This window comes from Petromyzon marinus, chromosome 79, assembly GCF_048934315.1.
Source record: "Petromyzon marinus isolate PM22_M1 ecotype Great Lakes invasive population chromosome 79, UKy_Petmar_22M1.pri1.0, whole genome shotgun sequence".
Taxonomy (NCBI): Eukaryota; Metazoa; Chordata; class Hyperoartia; order Petromyzontiformes; family Petromyzontidae; genus Petromyzon; species Petromyzon marinus.
Genome location: NC_133745.1, coordinates 19447923 through 19464880, shown reverse-complemented (window position 1 = coordinate 19464880; position 16958 = coordinate 19447923). Strand labels below are relative to the sequence as shown.

The window sequence follows — 16958 nt, the reverse complement described above, 5'->3', positions numbered from 1 at the left end:
TCTCTGTACCACGTGCTCTCTGTACCACGTGCTCTCTGTACCACGTGCTCCACCTACCACCTACCCTCTGTACCACGTGCTCTCTGTACCACGTGCTCCACCTACCACCTACCCTCTGTACCACCCAGGCCATCTGTGACACGTGTACAGCCCTCACCACGCCCCAGGTGACTCACTACCCCTACCACCTACCCTGTGTACCACGTGCTCTCTGTACCACGTGCTCCACCTACCACCTACCCTCTGTACCACGTGCTCTCTGTACCACGTGCTCTCTGTACCACGTGCTCTCTGTACCACGTGCTCTCTGTACCACGTGCTCTCTGTACCACGTGCTCCACCTACCACCTACCCTCTGTACCACCCAGGCCATCTGTGACACGTGTAGAGCCCTCACCACGCCACAGGTGACTCACTACCCCTACCACCTACCCTCTGTACCACGTGCTCCACCTACCACGTGCTCTCTGTACCACGTGCTCCACCTACCACCTACTCTCTGTACCACGTGCTCCACCTACCACGTGCTCCACCTACCACCTACTCTCTGTACCACGGGCTCCACCTACCACGTGCTCCACCTACCACCTACCCTCTGTACCACCTAACCTCTGTACCACGTGCTCCGCCTACCACCTACTCTCTATACATATAATAATAGCAGCACTTGCCCCTACAGCCCTGCCAGAGGCTGCCTGGGGGAGCTTTGTCTGTGTGTACATCATAGGTGGTGCTACTCGCGACTGACACTGCACTTGCCCCTACAGCCCTGCTAGAGGCTACCTGGGGGAGCTTTGTCTGTGTCTCAGCACTTGCCCCTATAGCCCTGCTAGAGGCTACCTGGGGGGAGCTTTATCTGTGTCTCAGCACTTGTCCCTACAGCCCTGCTAGAGGCCACCTGGGGGAGCTTTGTCTGTGTCTCAGCACTTGCCCCCATATCCCTGCTGGAGGCTACCTGGGTAAGCTTTGTCTTTATCTGCCACAGATCATCAAGATCCTGAACCTGTACACTCCCGTCAACGAGTTTGAGGAACGGGTCACCGTCACGTTCATCAAGAACATCCAGGTCCACAACACTCACTCAATCACTCACAACACTCACAACAATCACTCACAACAGTCACTACACTCACAACACTCACTCACTCACAACACTCACAACACTCACTCACTCACAACAATCACAACACTCACTCAATCACTCACAACACTCACAACAATCACTCACAACACTCACTCACAACACTCACTCACTCACAACACTCACTCACTCACAACACTCACAACACTCACTCACAACACTCACTCACTCACAACACTCACTCACTCACAACACTCACTCACTCACAACACTCACTCACTCACAACACTCACAACACTCACTCACAACACTCACTCACTCACAACACTCACAACACTCACTCACAACACTCACTCACTCACAACACTCACTCACTCACAACACTCACTCACTCACAACACTCACTCACAACACTCACAGCACTCACTCACTCACAACACTCACTCACAACACTCACTCACTCACAACACTCACTCACTCACAACACTCACAACACTCACTCACAACACTCACTCACTCACAACACTCACTCACAACACTCACTCACAACACTCACTCACAACACTCACAACACTCACAACACTCACTCACTCAAACACTCACTCACTCACAACACTCACTCACTCACAACACTCACTCACTCACAACACTCACTCACAACACTCACTCACTCACAACACTCACTCACAACACTCACTCACTCACAACACTCACTCACTCACAACACTCACTCACAACACTCACAACACTCACTCACAACACTCACTCACAACACTCACTCACAACACTCACTCACTCACAACACTCACTCACAACACTCACTCACTCACAACACTCACTCACAACACTCACTCACTCACAACACTCACTCACAACACTCACTCACACACTCACAACACTCACTCACAACACTCACAACACTCACTCACTCACAACACTCACTCACAACACTCACTCACAACACTCACTCACAACACTCACTCACTCACAACACTCACTCACTCACAACACTCACTCACAACACTCACTCACTCACAACACTCACTCATCACTCACAACACTCACAACACTACTCACAACACTCACAACACTCACTCACAACACTCACTCACTCACAACACTCACAACACTCACTCACAACACTCACTCACAACACTCACTCACTCACAACACTCACAACACTCACTCACAACACTCACTCACTCACAACACTCACAACACTCACTCACAACACTCACTCACTCACAACACTCACTCACTCACTCACAACACTCACTCACTCACAACACTCACTCACTCACAACACTCACAACACTCACAACACTCACTCACAACACTCACTCACAACACTCACTCACTCACTCACAACACTCACAACACTCACTCACAACACTCACAACACTCACTCACTCACAACACTCACAACACTCACTCACAACACTCACTCACAACACTCACTCACTCACAACACTCACTCACTCACAACACTCACAACACTCACTCACAACACTCACTCACAACACTCACTCACTCACAACACTCACTCACTCACAACACTCACAACACTCACTCACTCACTCACAACACTCACTCACAACACTCACAACACTCACTCACAACACTCACAACACTCACAACACTCACTCACAACACTCACTCACAACACTCACTCACAACACTCACAACACTCACTCACTCACAACACTCACTCACAACACTCACTCACAACACTCACTCACTCACAACACTCACAACACTCACAACACTCACTCACTCACAACACTCACTCACAACACTCACTCACTCACAACACTCACTCACAACACTCACTCACAACACTCACAACACTCACTCACTCACAACACTCACTCACAACACTCACTCACAACACTCACTCACAACACTCACAACACTCACTCACAACACTCACAACACTCACTCACAACACTCACTCACTCACAACACTCACAACACTCACTCACAACACTCACAACACTCACTCACAACACTCACTCACTCACAACACTCACTCACAACACTCACAACACTCACTCACAACACTCACTCACAACACTCACTCACAACACTCACTCACTCACAACACTCACTCACAACACTCACTCACTCACAACACTCACTCACAACACTCACTCACAACACTCACTCACTCACAACACTCACTCACTCACAACACTCACTCACTCACAACACTCACTCACAACACTCACAACACTCACTCACAACACTCACTCACAACACTCACTCACAACACTCACTCACAACACTCACTCACTCACAACACTCACTCACTCACAACACTCACTCACAACACTCACAACACTCACTCACAACACTCACTCACTCACAACACTCACAACACTCACTCACAACACTCACAACACTCACTCACAACACTCACTCACTCACAACACTCACTCACTCACAACACTCACTCACAACACTCACTCACAACACTCACAGCACTCACTCACTCACAACACTCACTCACAACACTCACTCACTCACAACACTCACTCACTCACAACACTCACAACACTCACTCACAACACTCACTCACTCACAACACTCACTCACTCACTCACAACACTCACTCACAACACTCACTCACAACACTCACTCACAACACTCACTCACAACACTCACAGCTCTCACTCACAACACTCACTCACTCACAACACTCACTCACTCACAACACTCACTCACTCACAACACTCACTCACTCACAACACTCACTCACTCACAACACTCACTCACAACACTCACTCACTCACAACACTCACTCACAACACTCACTCACTCACAACACTCACTCACTCACAACACTCACTCACAACACTCACAACACTCACAACACTCACAACACTCACTCACAACACTCACTCACTCACAACACTTACTCACAACACTCACTCACTCACAACACTCACTCACAACACTCACTCACTCACAACACTCACTCACAACACTCACTCACAACACTCACAACACTCACTCACTCACAACACTCACAACACTCACTCACTCACAACACTCACTCACAACACTCACTCACAACACTCACTCACAACACTCACTCACTCACAACACTCACTCACTCACAACACTCACTCACTCACAACACTCACTCACTCACAACACTCACTCACTCACAACACTCACAACACTCACTCACAACACTCACTCACAACACTCACTCACTCACAACACTCACAACACTCACTCACAACACTCACTCACAACACTCACTCACTCACAACACTCACAACACTCACAACACTCACTCACTCACAACAATCACAACACTCACTCAATCACTCACAACAATCACTCACAACACTCACTCACAACACTCACTCACTCACAACACTCACTCACTCACAACACTCACTCACTCACAACACTCACAACACTCACTCACAACACTCACTCACTCACAACACTCACTCACTCACAACACTCACTCACTCACAACACTCACAACACTCACTCACAACACTCACTCACTCACAACACTCACAACACTCACTCACAACACTCACTCACTCACAACACTCACTCACTCACAAACACTCACTCACTCACAACACTCACTCACACACTCACAGCACTCACTCACTCACAACACTCACTCACAACACTCACTCACTCACAACACTCACTCACTCACAACACTCACAACACTCACTCACAACACTCACTCACTCACAACACTCACTCACAACACTCACTCACAACACTCACTCACAACACTCACAACACTCACTCACTCAAAACACTCACTCACTCACAACACTCACTCACTCACAACACTCACTCACTCACAACACTCACTCACAACACTCACTCACTCACAACACTCACTCACAACACTCACTCACTCACAACACTCACTCACTCACAACACTCACTCACAACACTCACAACACTCACTCACAACACTCACTCACAACACTCACTCACAACACTCACTCACTCACAACACTCACTCACAACACTCACTCACTCACAACACTCACTCACAACACTCACTCACTCACAACACTCACTCACAACACTCACTCACAACACTCACAACACTCACTCACAACACTCACAACACTCACTCACTCACAACACTCACTCACAACACTCACTCACAACACTCACTCACAACACTCACTCACTCACAACACTCACTCACTCACAACACTCACTCACAACACTCACTCACTCACAACACTCACTCACTCACAACACTCACAACACTCACTCACAACACTCACAACACTCACTCACAACACTCACTCACTCACAACACTCACAACACTCACTCACAACACTCACTCACAACACTCACTCACTCACAACACTCACAACACTCACTCACAACACTCACTCACTCACAACACTCACAACACTCACTCACAACACTCACTCACTCACAACACTCACTCACTCACTCACAACACTCACTCACTCACAACACTCACTCACTCACAACACTCACAACACTCACAACACTCACTCACAACACTCACTCACAACACTCACTCACTCACTCACAACACTCACAACACTCACTCACAACACTCACAACACTCACTCACTCACAACACTCACAACACTCACTCACAACACTCACTCACAACACTCACTCACTCACAACACTCACTCACTCACAACACTCACAACACTCACTCACAACACTCACTCACAACACTCACTCACTCACAACACTCACTCACTCACAACACTCACAACACTCACTCACTCACTCACTCACAACACTCACTCACAACACTCACAACACTCACTCACAACACTCACAACACTCACAACACTCACTCACAACACTCACTCACAACACTCACTCACAACACTCACAACACTCACTCACTCACAACACTCACTCACAACACTCACTCACAACACTCACTCACTCACAACACTCACAACACTCACAACACTCACTCACTCACAACACTCACTCACAACACTCACTCACTCACAACACTCACTCACAACACTCACTCACAACACTCACAACACTCACTCACTCACAACACTCACTCACAACACTCACTCACAACACTCACTCACAACACTCACAACACTCACTCACAACACTCACAACACTCACTCACAACACTCACTCACTCACAACACTCACAACACTCACTCACAACACTCACAACACTCACTCACAACACTCACTCACTCACAACACTCACTCACAACACTCACAACACTCACTCACAACACTCACTCACAACACTCACTCACAACACTCACTCACTCACAACACTCACTCACAACACTCACTCACTCACAACACTCACTCACAACACTCACTCACTCACAACACTCACTCACTCACAACACTCACTCACTCACAACACTCACTCACTCACAACACTCACTCACAACACTCACAACACTCACTCACAACACTCACTCACAACACTCACTCACAACACTCACTCACTCACAACACTCACTCACTCACAACACTCACTCACAACACTCACAACACTCACTCACAACACTCACTCACTCACAACACTCACAACACTCACTCACAACACTCACAACACTCACTCACAACACTCACTCACTCACAACACTCACTCACTCACAACACTCACTCACAACACTCACTCACAACACTCACAGCACTCACTCACTCACAACACTCACTCACAACACTCACTCACTCACAACACTCACTCACTCACAACACTCACAACACTCACTCACAACACTCACTCACTCACAACACTCACTCACTCACTCACAACACTCACTCACAACACTCACTCACAACACTCACTCACAACACTCACTCACAACACTCACAGCTCTCACTCACAACACTCACTCACTCACAACACTCACTCACTCACAACACTCACTCACTCACAACACTCACTCACTCACAACACTCACTCACTCACAACACTCACTCACAACACTCACTCACTCACAACACTCACTCACAACACTCACTCACTCACAACACTCACTCACTCACAACACTCACTCACAACACTCACAACACTCACAACACTCACAACACTCACTCACAACACTCACTCACTCACAACACTTACTCACAACACTCACTCACTCACAACACTCACTCACAACACTCACTCACTCACAACACTCACTCACAACACTCACTCACAACACTCACAACACTCACTCACTCACAACACTCACAACACTCACTCACTCACAACACTCACTCACAACACTCACTCACAACACTCACTCACAACACTCACTCACTCACAACACTCACTCACTCACAACACTCACTCACTCACAACACTCACTCACTCACAACACTCACTCACTCACAACACTCACAACACTCACTCACAACACTCACTCACAACACTCACTCACTCACAACACTCACAACACTCACTCACAACACTCACTCACAACACTCACTCACTCACAACACTCACTCACACCACTCACTCACTCACAACACTCACAACACTCACTCACAACACTCACTCACTCACAACACTCACTCACTCACAACACTCACTCACTCACAACACTCACAACACTCACAACACTCACTCACAACACTCACTCACAACACTCACTCACTCACAACACTCACAACACTCACTCACTCACAACACTCACAACACTCACTCACAACACTCACTCACTCACAACACTCACTCACTCACAACACTCACTCACTCACTCACAACACTCACTCACTCACAACACTCACAACACTCACAACACTCACTCACAACACTCACTCACAACACTCACTCACTCACTCACAACACTTACAACACTCACTCACAACACTCACAACACTCACTCACTCACAACACTCACAACACTCACTCACTCACTCACACCACTCACTCACAACACTCACAACACTCACTCACAACACTCACAACACTCACAACACTCACTCACAACACTCACTCACAACACTCACTCACAACACTCACAACACTCACTCACTCACAACACTCACTCACAACACTCACTCACAACACTCACTCACTCACAACACTCACAACACTCACTCACTCACAACACTCACTCACTCACAACACTCACTCACAACACTCACTCACAACACTCACAACACTCACTCACTCACAACACTCACTCACAACACTCACTCACAACACTCACTCACAACACTCACAACACTCACTCACAACAATCACAACACTCACTCACAACACTCACTCACTCACAACACTCACAACACTCACTCACAACACTCACAACACTCACTCACAACACTCACTCACTCACAACACTCACTCACAACACTCACAACACTCACTCACTCACAACACTCACTCACAACACTCACTCACAACACTCACTCACTCACAACACTCACTCACAACACTCACTCACTCACAACACTCACTCACAACACTCACTCACTCACAACACTCACTCACAACACTCACAACACTCACTCACAACACTCACTCACAACACTCACTCACAACACTCACTCACAACACTCACTCACTCACAACACTCACTCACAACACTCACAACACTCACAACACTCACTCACAACACTCACTCACTCACTCACAACACTCACTCACTCACAACACTCACAACACTCACTCACTCACAACACTCACTCACAACACTCACTCACTCACAACACTCACTCACAACACTCACTCACAACACTCACAACACTCACTCACTCACAACACTCACTCACAACACTCACTCACAACACTCACTCACAACACTCACAACACTCACTCACAACAATCACAACACTCACTCACAACACTCACTCACTCACAACACTCACAACACTCACTCACAACACTCACAACACTCACTCACAACACTCACTCACTCACAACACTCACTCACAACACTCACAACACTCACTCACTCACAACACTCACTCACAACACTCACTCACAACACTCACTCACTCACAACACTCACTCACAACACTCACTCACTCACAACACTCACTCACAACACTCACTCACTCACAACACTCACTCACAACACTCACTCACAACACTCACAACACTCACTCACAACACTCACTCACAACACTCACTCACAACACTCACTCACAACACTCACTCACTCACAACACTCACTCACAACACTCACAACACTCACAACACTCACTCACAACACTCACTCACTCACTCACAACACTCACTCACTCACAACACTCACAACACTCACTCACAACACTCACTCACAACACTCACAACACTCACTCACAACACTCACTCACAACACTCACTCACTCACAACACTCACTCACTCACTCACAACACTCACTCACAACACTCACTCACAACACTCACTCACTCACTCACAACACTCACTCACAACACTCACTCACAACACTCACTCACAACACTCACTCACTCACAACACTCACTCACAACACTCACTCACTCACAACACTCACTCACTCACAACACTCACTCACAACACTCACAACACTCACAACACTCACTCACAACACTCACTCACTCACAACACTCACTCACTCACAACACTCACAACACTCACTCACAACACTCACTCACAACACTCACTCACTCACAACACACACTCACTCACAACACTCACTCACTCACAACACTCACTCACTCACAACACTCACTCACTCACAACACTCACTCACAACACTCACTCACAGCACTCACTCACAACACTCACAACACTCACTCACTCACTCACAACACTCACTCACAACACTCACTCACAACACTCACTCACTCACAACACTCACTCACTCACAACACTCACTCACAACACTCACAACACTCACAACACTCACAACACTCACAATACTCACTCACTCACTCACAACACTCACTCACTCACAACACTCACAACACTCACTCACAACACTCACTCACAACAACTCACAACACTCACTCACAACACTCACTCACAACACTCACTCACTCACAACACTCACTCACAACACTCACTCACTCACTCACAACACTCACAACACTCACTCACTCACAACACTCACTCACAACACTCATTCCCTCACAACACTCACTCACTCACAACACTCACTCACTCACAACACTCACTCACTCACAACACTCACTCACTCACAACACTCACAACACTCACAACACTCACTCACTCACAACACTCACTCACTCACAACACTCACTCACAACACTCACTCACTCACTCACAACACTCACAACACTCACTCACTCACTCACAACACTCACTCACAACACTCACTCACTCACAACACTCACTCAAAACACTCCCTCACAACACTCACTCACAACACTCACTCACAACACTCACTCACAACACTCACTCACTCCCTCCCTCACAACACTCACTCACAACACTCACTCACAACACTCACTCACTCACAACACTCACTCACAACACTCACTCACAACACTCACTCACACCACTCACTCACTCACTCACAACACTCACTCACTCACAACACTCACAACACTCACAACACTCACTCACTCACAACACTCACTCACAACACTCACTCACAACACTCACTCACTCACAACACTCACTCACAACACTCACAACACTCACTCACAACACTCACAACACTCACTCACTCACTCACAACACTCACTCACTCACTCCCTCACTCACTCCCTCCCTCACTCCCTCACAACACTCCCTCACAACACTCCCTCACTCACTCACTCCCTCACTCCCTCCCTCACTCCCTCACTCCCTCCCTCACTCTCTCACTCCCTCACTCCCTCACTCACTCACTCACACACTCCCTCACTCACTCCCTCACTCACTCACTAACTCCCTCACTCACTCACTCCCTCACTCACTCACTCCCTCCCTCACTCCCTCACTCACTCACTCACTCCCTCCCTCACTCACTCACTCACTCACTCCCTCACTCCCTCCCTCCCTCACTCACTCACTCCCTCACAACACTCACTCACTCACTCCCTCACTACACTCCCTCACTCACTCACTCACTCCCTCACTCCCTCCCTCACTCCCTCACTCCCTCCCTCACTCCCTCACTCCCTCCCTCACTCTCTCACTCCCTCACTCCCTCACTCCCTCCCTCACTCCCTCACTACACTCCCTCACTCACTCACTCCCTCACTCCCTCCCTCACTCCCTCACTCCCTCCCTCACTCTCTCACTCCCTCACTCCCTCCCTCACTCACTCACTCACACACTCCCTCACTCACTCCCTCACTCACTCACTCACTCCCTCACTCACTCACTCCCTCCCTCACTCCCTCACTCACTCACTCACTCCCTCCCTCCCTCACTCCCTCACTCACTCACTCACTCCCTCACTCCCTCACTCCCTCCCTCACTCACTCACTCACTCACTCCCTCACAACACTCCCTCACTCACTCCCTCACTCCCTCCCTCACTCCCTCACTCCCTCCCTCACTCTCTCACTCCCTCACTCCCTCCCTCACTCACTCACTCCCTCACTCTCTCACTCTCTCACTCCTCACTCCCTCCCTCACTCCCTCACTCCCTCCCTCACTCTCTCACTCCCTCACTCACTCCCTCACTCACTCACTCCCTCACTCACTCCCTCACTCACTCACTCACTCCCTCACTCACTCACTCCCTCCCTCACTCCCTCACTCACTCCCTCACTCCCTCACTCCCTCCCTCACTCACTCACCCACCCACTCACTCCCTCACTCACTCACTCATTCCCTCACTCACTCACTCACTCACTCCCTCACTCCCTCCCTCCCTCACAACACTCACTCACTCACTCCCTCACTCACAACACTCACAACACTCACTCACTCAATCCCTCACTCACTCCCACAGCATCACACGCCTTTACAACCACAACATTCCCAGTTTCTCTCCCCCAACATTCCCTCCCCCCACCCCCCCTCCAACATTCCCTCCCCCCACCCCGCCCCAACATTCCCTCCCCCCACCCCCGCCCCAACATTCCCGCTGTGTCCGCCTCCCCGCGTTCCGACCCAGGAGCGTCTCCGTGACCGCAAGGATTCCCCGCAGCTCCTGCAGGACGTCAAATTCATCTTCCCCGTGACGTTCCCCTTCAACCCCTCGCCGCTGGGCCTCGAGACCCTGCACATCCCCGCCAGCATGAACCTCGGCTTCCTCACTCGCGTCTGAGGAGCGCCGGGAGGGAGCGCCGGGAGGGAGCGCTGGGATGGAGCGCCGGGATGGAGCGTTGGGAGGGAGTGTTGGGATGGAGTGTTGGGATGGAGCGTTGGGATGGAGTGTTGGGATGGAGTGTTGGGATGGAGTGTTGGGATGGAGCGTTGGGAGGGAGCGTTGAGATGGAGTGTTGGGATGGAGCGCTGGGATGGAGCGCCGGAATGGAGCGCCGGGAGGGAGCGTTGGGATGGAGCTCCGGGAGGGAGCGCCGGGAGGGAGCGCCGGGAGGGAGCGTTGGGATGGAGCGTTGGGATGGAGCGCTGGGAGGGAGCGTTGGGAGGGAGTGTTGGGATGGAGCGCTGGGATGGAGTGTTGGGATGGAGCGCTGGGATGGAGCGCTGGGAGGGAGCGTTGGGATGGAGCGTTGGGATGGAGCGCTGGGATGGAGCGCTGGGAGGGAGCGTTGGGATGGAGCGTTGGGATGGAGCGTTGGGATGGAGCGCTGGGAGGGAGCGTTGGGAGGGAGCGTTGGGATGGAGCGTTGGGATGGAGCGCTGGGAGGGAGCGCTGGGATGAAGCGTTGGGATGGAGCGTTGGGAGGGAGTGTTGGGATGGAGTGTTGGGATGGAGCGTTGGGATGGAGTGTTGGGATGGAGTGTTGGGATGGAGTGTTGGGAGGGAGCGTTGAGATGGAGTGTTGGGATGGAGCGCTGGGATGGAGCGCCGGGATGGAGCGCCGGGAGGGAGCGTTGGGATGGAGCGCCGGGAGGGAGCGCCGGGAGGGAGCGCCGGAAGGGAGCGTTGGGATGGAGCGCTGGGAGGGAGCGCTGGGATGAAGCGTTGGGATGGAGCGCTGGGATGGAGTGTTGGGATGGAGCGCTGGGAGGGAGTGTTGGGATGGAGCGCTGGGAGGGAGCGTTGGGAGGGAGCGCCGGGAGGGAGCGCCGGGAGGGAGCGTTGGGATGGAGCGTTGGGATGGAGCGCTGGGAGGGAGCGTTGGGAGGGAGTGTTGGGATGGAGCGCTGGGAGGGAGCGCTGGGAGGGAGCGCCGGGATGGAGCGTTGGGATGGAGCGCTGGGATGGAGCGTTGGGATGGAGCGCTGGGAGGGAGCGCTGGGATGAAGCGTTGGGATGGAGCGCTGGGATGGAGTGTTGGGATGGAGCGCTGGGAGGGAGTGTTGGGATGGAGCGCTGGGAGGGAGCACCGGGATGGAGCGCCGGGAGGGAGCGATAGGGGAGCGCTGGGATGGAGCGCCGGGAGGGAGTGCCGGGGATGGAGCGTTGGGAGGGGAGCGTTGAGAAGGAGCGTTGGGAGGGAGCGCTGGGAGGGAGTGCTGGGAGGGAGCGTTGGGAGGGAGCGCTGGGAGGGAGTGCTGGGATGGAGCGTTGGGAGGGAGCGTTGGGAGGGAGCGTTGGGAGGGAGCGCCGGGAGGGAGCGCCGGGAGGGAGCGCCGGGAGGGAGCGCCGGGAGGTAGCGCCGGGAGGGAGCGTTGGGATGGAGCGCTGGGAGGGAGCGCTGGGAGGGAGCGCTGGGATGGAGCGCTGGGATGGAGCGCTGGGAGGGAGCGTTGGGAGGGAGCGTTGGGAGGGAGCGTTGGGAGGGAGCGCCGGGAGGGAGCGCCGGGAGGGAGCGCCGGGAGGGAGCGCCGGGAGGGAGCGCCGGGAGGGAGCGTTGGGAGGGAGTGCTGGGATGGAGCGTTGGGATGGAGCGCTGGCATGGAGCGTTGGGATGGAGCGCTGGGAGGGAGCGCTGGGAGGGAGCGCTGGGAGGGAGTGCTGGGATGGAGCGTTGGGATGGAGCGCTGGCATGGAGCGCTGGGAGGGAGCGCTGGGAGGGAGCGCTGGGATGGAGCGCTGGGATGGAGCGCTGGGATGGAGCGTTGGGAGGGAGCGCTGGGAGGGAGCGCTGGGAGGGAGCGCTGGGAGGGAGCGCTGGGAGGGAGCGCTGGGAGGGAGCGCTGGGAGGGAGCGCTGGGAGGGAGCGCTCGCGTCTGGTGCTTGAACCGCAGCTCTCTCTCTCTCTCTCTCGGTTGGCCACGTGGGATGTGTACACTACACTGTATGCTACACTATACACTACACTGTACACTACACTACTATATACTATACTATACACTACACTATACACTACTATACACTACACTAAACACTACACTATACCCTACACTATACACTACTATACACTATACACTCCACTATACACTACACTATATACTATACACTATACACTACACTATACACTACACTACTATACACTGCACTATACACTACACTATACACTACACTATATACTATACACTATATACTATACACTATACTATACACTACACTATACACTACACTATATACTATACACTGCACTATACACTACACTACTATACACTACACTCTACACTACACTACTATACTTCTACGCTACTATACACTACACTCTACACAATACACTACTATACTTCTACGCTACTATACACTACACTATACACTACACAATACACTACATACTACACTATACACTACACTATGCACTACACTATACACTACACTATACACTACACTGTACACTACACCATGCACTACACGGCACCTCTAATTAGCAGGGTTGGCTATGTACGGTGTGAAAAGGTTTAACATATGTACAAAGTCATACACTCATCCAGCCACACACATAATGACCCACCCAATAATAAACTCATCCACCCACTCACCCACCCACTCACCCACTCACCCACTCACCCACCCACTCATCCACCCACCCACTCACTCACTCACTCACCCACCCACCCACCCACTCACCCACCCACCCACCCACTCACCCACTCACCCACCCACCCACTCACCCACTCACCCACCCACTCACCCACCCACTCACTCACTCACCCACTCACTCACTCACCCACTCACTCACTCAACCACCCACCCACTCACTCACTCACTCACCCACCCACTCGCCCACCCACTCGCCCACCCACTCGCCCACCCACTCGCCCACCCACTCGCCCACCCACTCACCCGCCCACCCACTCACCCACCCACTCACCCACCCACTCACCCACCCACTCGCCCACCCACTCACCCGCCCACCCACTCACCCACCCACTCGCTCACCCACTCACCCACCCACCCACTCACCCACTCACTCACCCACCCACCTACTCACTCACCCACCCACTCATCCACTAACTCACCCACCCACCCACTCACCCACCCACCCACTCACCCACCCACCCACTCACCCACCCACTAACCCACCGACCCACCCACTCACCCACCCACTCACCCACTCACTCACTCACTCACCCACCCACTCACCCACCCACTCACCCACTCACTCACCCACTCACTCACTCACTCACCCACTCACCCACCCACCCACTCACCCACCCACTCACCCACTCACTCACCCACCCATTCATCCACTCATCCACTAACTCACCCACCCACTAACTCACCCACCCATTCAACCACTCATTTGTTTAGAACTGCTGCTTGTTGTTATTGTTGTTGTTATTGTTGTTGTTATTGTTGTTGTTATTGTTGTTGTTGTGCGGTTTGTTGTCATTTTCCCTCCACCCCCCGCATCTCCTCCAATTAGCTACAGCCGGCTACGTACCACCACCACCACCACCTCCACCACCACCTCCACCACCACCACCTCCACCACCTCCACCACCTCCACCACCTCCACTTCCGCCACCACCTCCACCACCTCTACCACCACCTCCACCACCTCCACCACCACCTCCAACACCACCTCCACCACCTCCACCACCTCCAACACCACCTCCACCACCACTTCCACCACCACCACCACCACCACCTCCACCATGTCACTGGGGTTTACGTTGTCCGTGTGGGTGGGTGGGGTTCACGGTGTCCGTGTGGGTGGGTGGGGTTCACGATGACCGTGTGGGTGGGTGGGGTTCACGATGTCCGTGTGGGTGGGTGGGGTTCACGGTGTCCGTGTGGGTGGGTGGGGTTCACGGTGTCCGTGTGGGTGGGTGGGGTTCACGGTGTCCGTGTGGGTGGGTGGCGTTCACGGTGTCCGTGTGGGTGGGTGGGGTTCACGGTGTCCGTGTGGGTGGGTGGGGTTCACGGTGTCCGTGTGGGTGGGTGGGGTTCACGGTGGACGTGTGGGTGGGTGGGGTTCACGGTGACCGTGTGGGTGGGTGGGGTTCACGGTGACCGTGTGGGTGGGTGGGGTTCACGATGGCCGTGTGGGTGGGTGGGGTTCACGGTGTCCGTGTGGGTGGGTGGGGTTCACGGTGTCCGTGTGGGTGGGTGGGGTTCACGGTGTCCGTGTGGGTACAATGCTCGTGGCAGAGTGGGTGGAGCCTATGATTAGTGGGTGGGGCCAGTGGAAGAGTGGGCGTGGACTAAGAGCAGTGGGCGGGGTGGTGGAGTTGGCGGGGCTGGTGGCAGCCTCGGTTGGGTTAGAGACATTGTGGGTGGAGCCTATGCTTAGTGGGTGGGGCTTGTAGCAGAGTGGGTGTGGTTAGAGATGTTATGGGTGGAGCCTAGGATTCGTCGGTAAAGCCGAGGATTAGTGGGTGTGGCTATTAGCAAAAGTGGGTGGGGTCAGATATTTTGTGGGTGGTGCCCTATTAGTAGCTGGGGTTTGTTGCAACGTGGGTGGAGTTCGATATATTGTGGGCGGAGCCTATAATTAGTGGGTGAGGCAAGTAGAAAAGTGGGCGGGTTTAGAGACATTGCAGGTGGAGCCTCGAA

At 52.3% G+C, this 16958-nt stretch overlaps 1 protein-coding gene across 1 annotated transcript in view; it reads left to right on the top strand.

Moving 5' to 3' along the window:
* LOC116938096 (unconventional myosin-Va-like) overlaps nt 1–12515 on the top strand; it is a 96351-nt gene extending 83836 nt beyond the window's left edge. Inside the window, exons 12-13 of the mRNA XM_076056970.1 lie at nt 986–1066; nt 12096–12515. Coding sequence (XP_075913085.1) covers nt 986–1066; nt 12096–12248 — 234 coding nt within the window. The 3' untranslated portion in view covers nt 12249–12515. The remainder of the gene's footprint in view (nt 1–985; nt 1067–12095) is intronic.
* The last annotated feature ends 4443 nt before the right edge of the window (nt 12516–16958 follow it).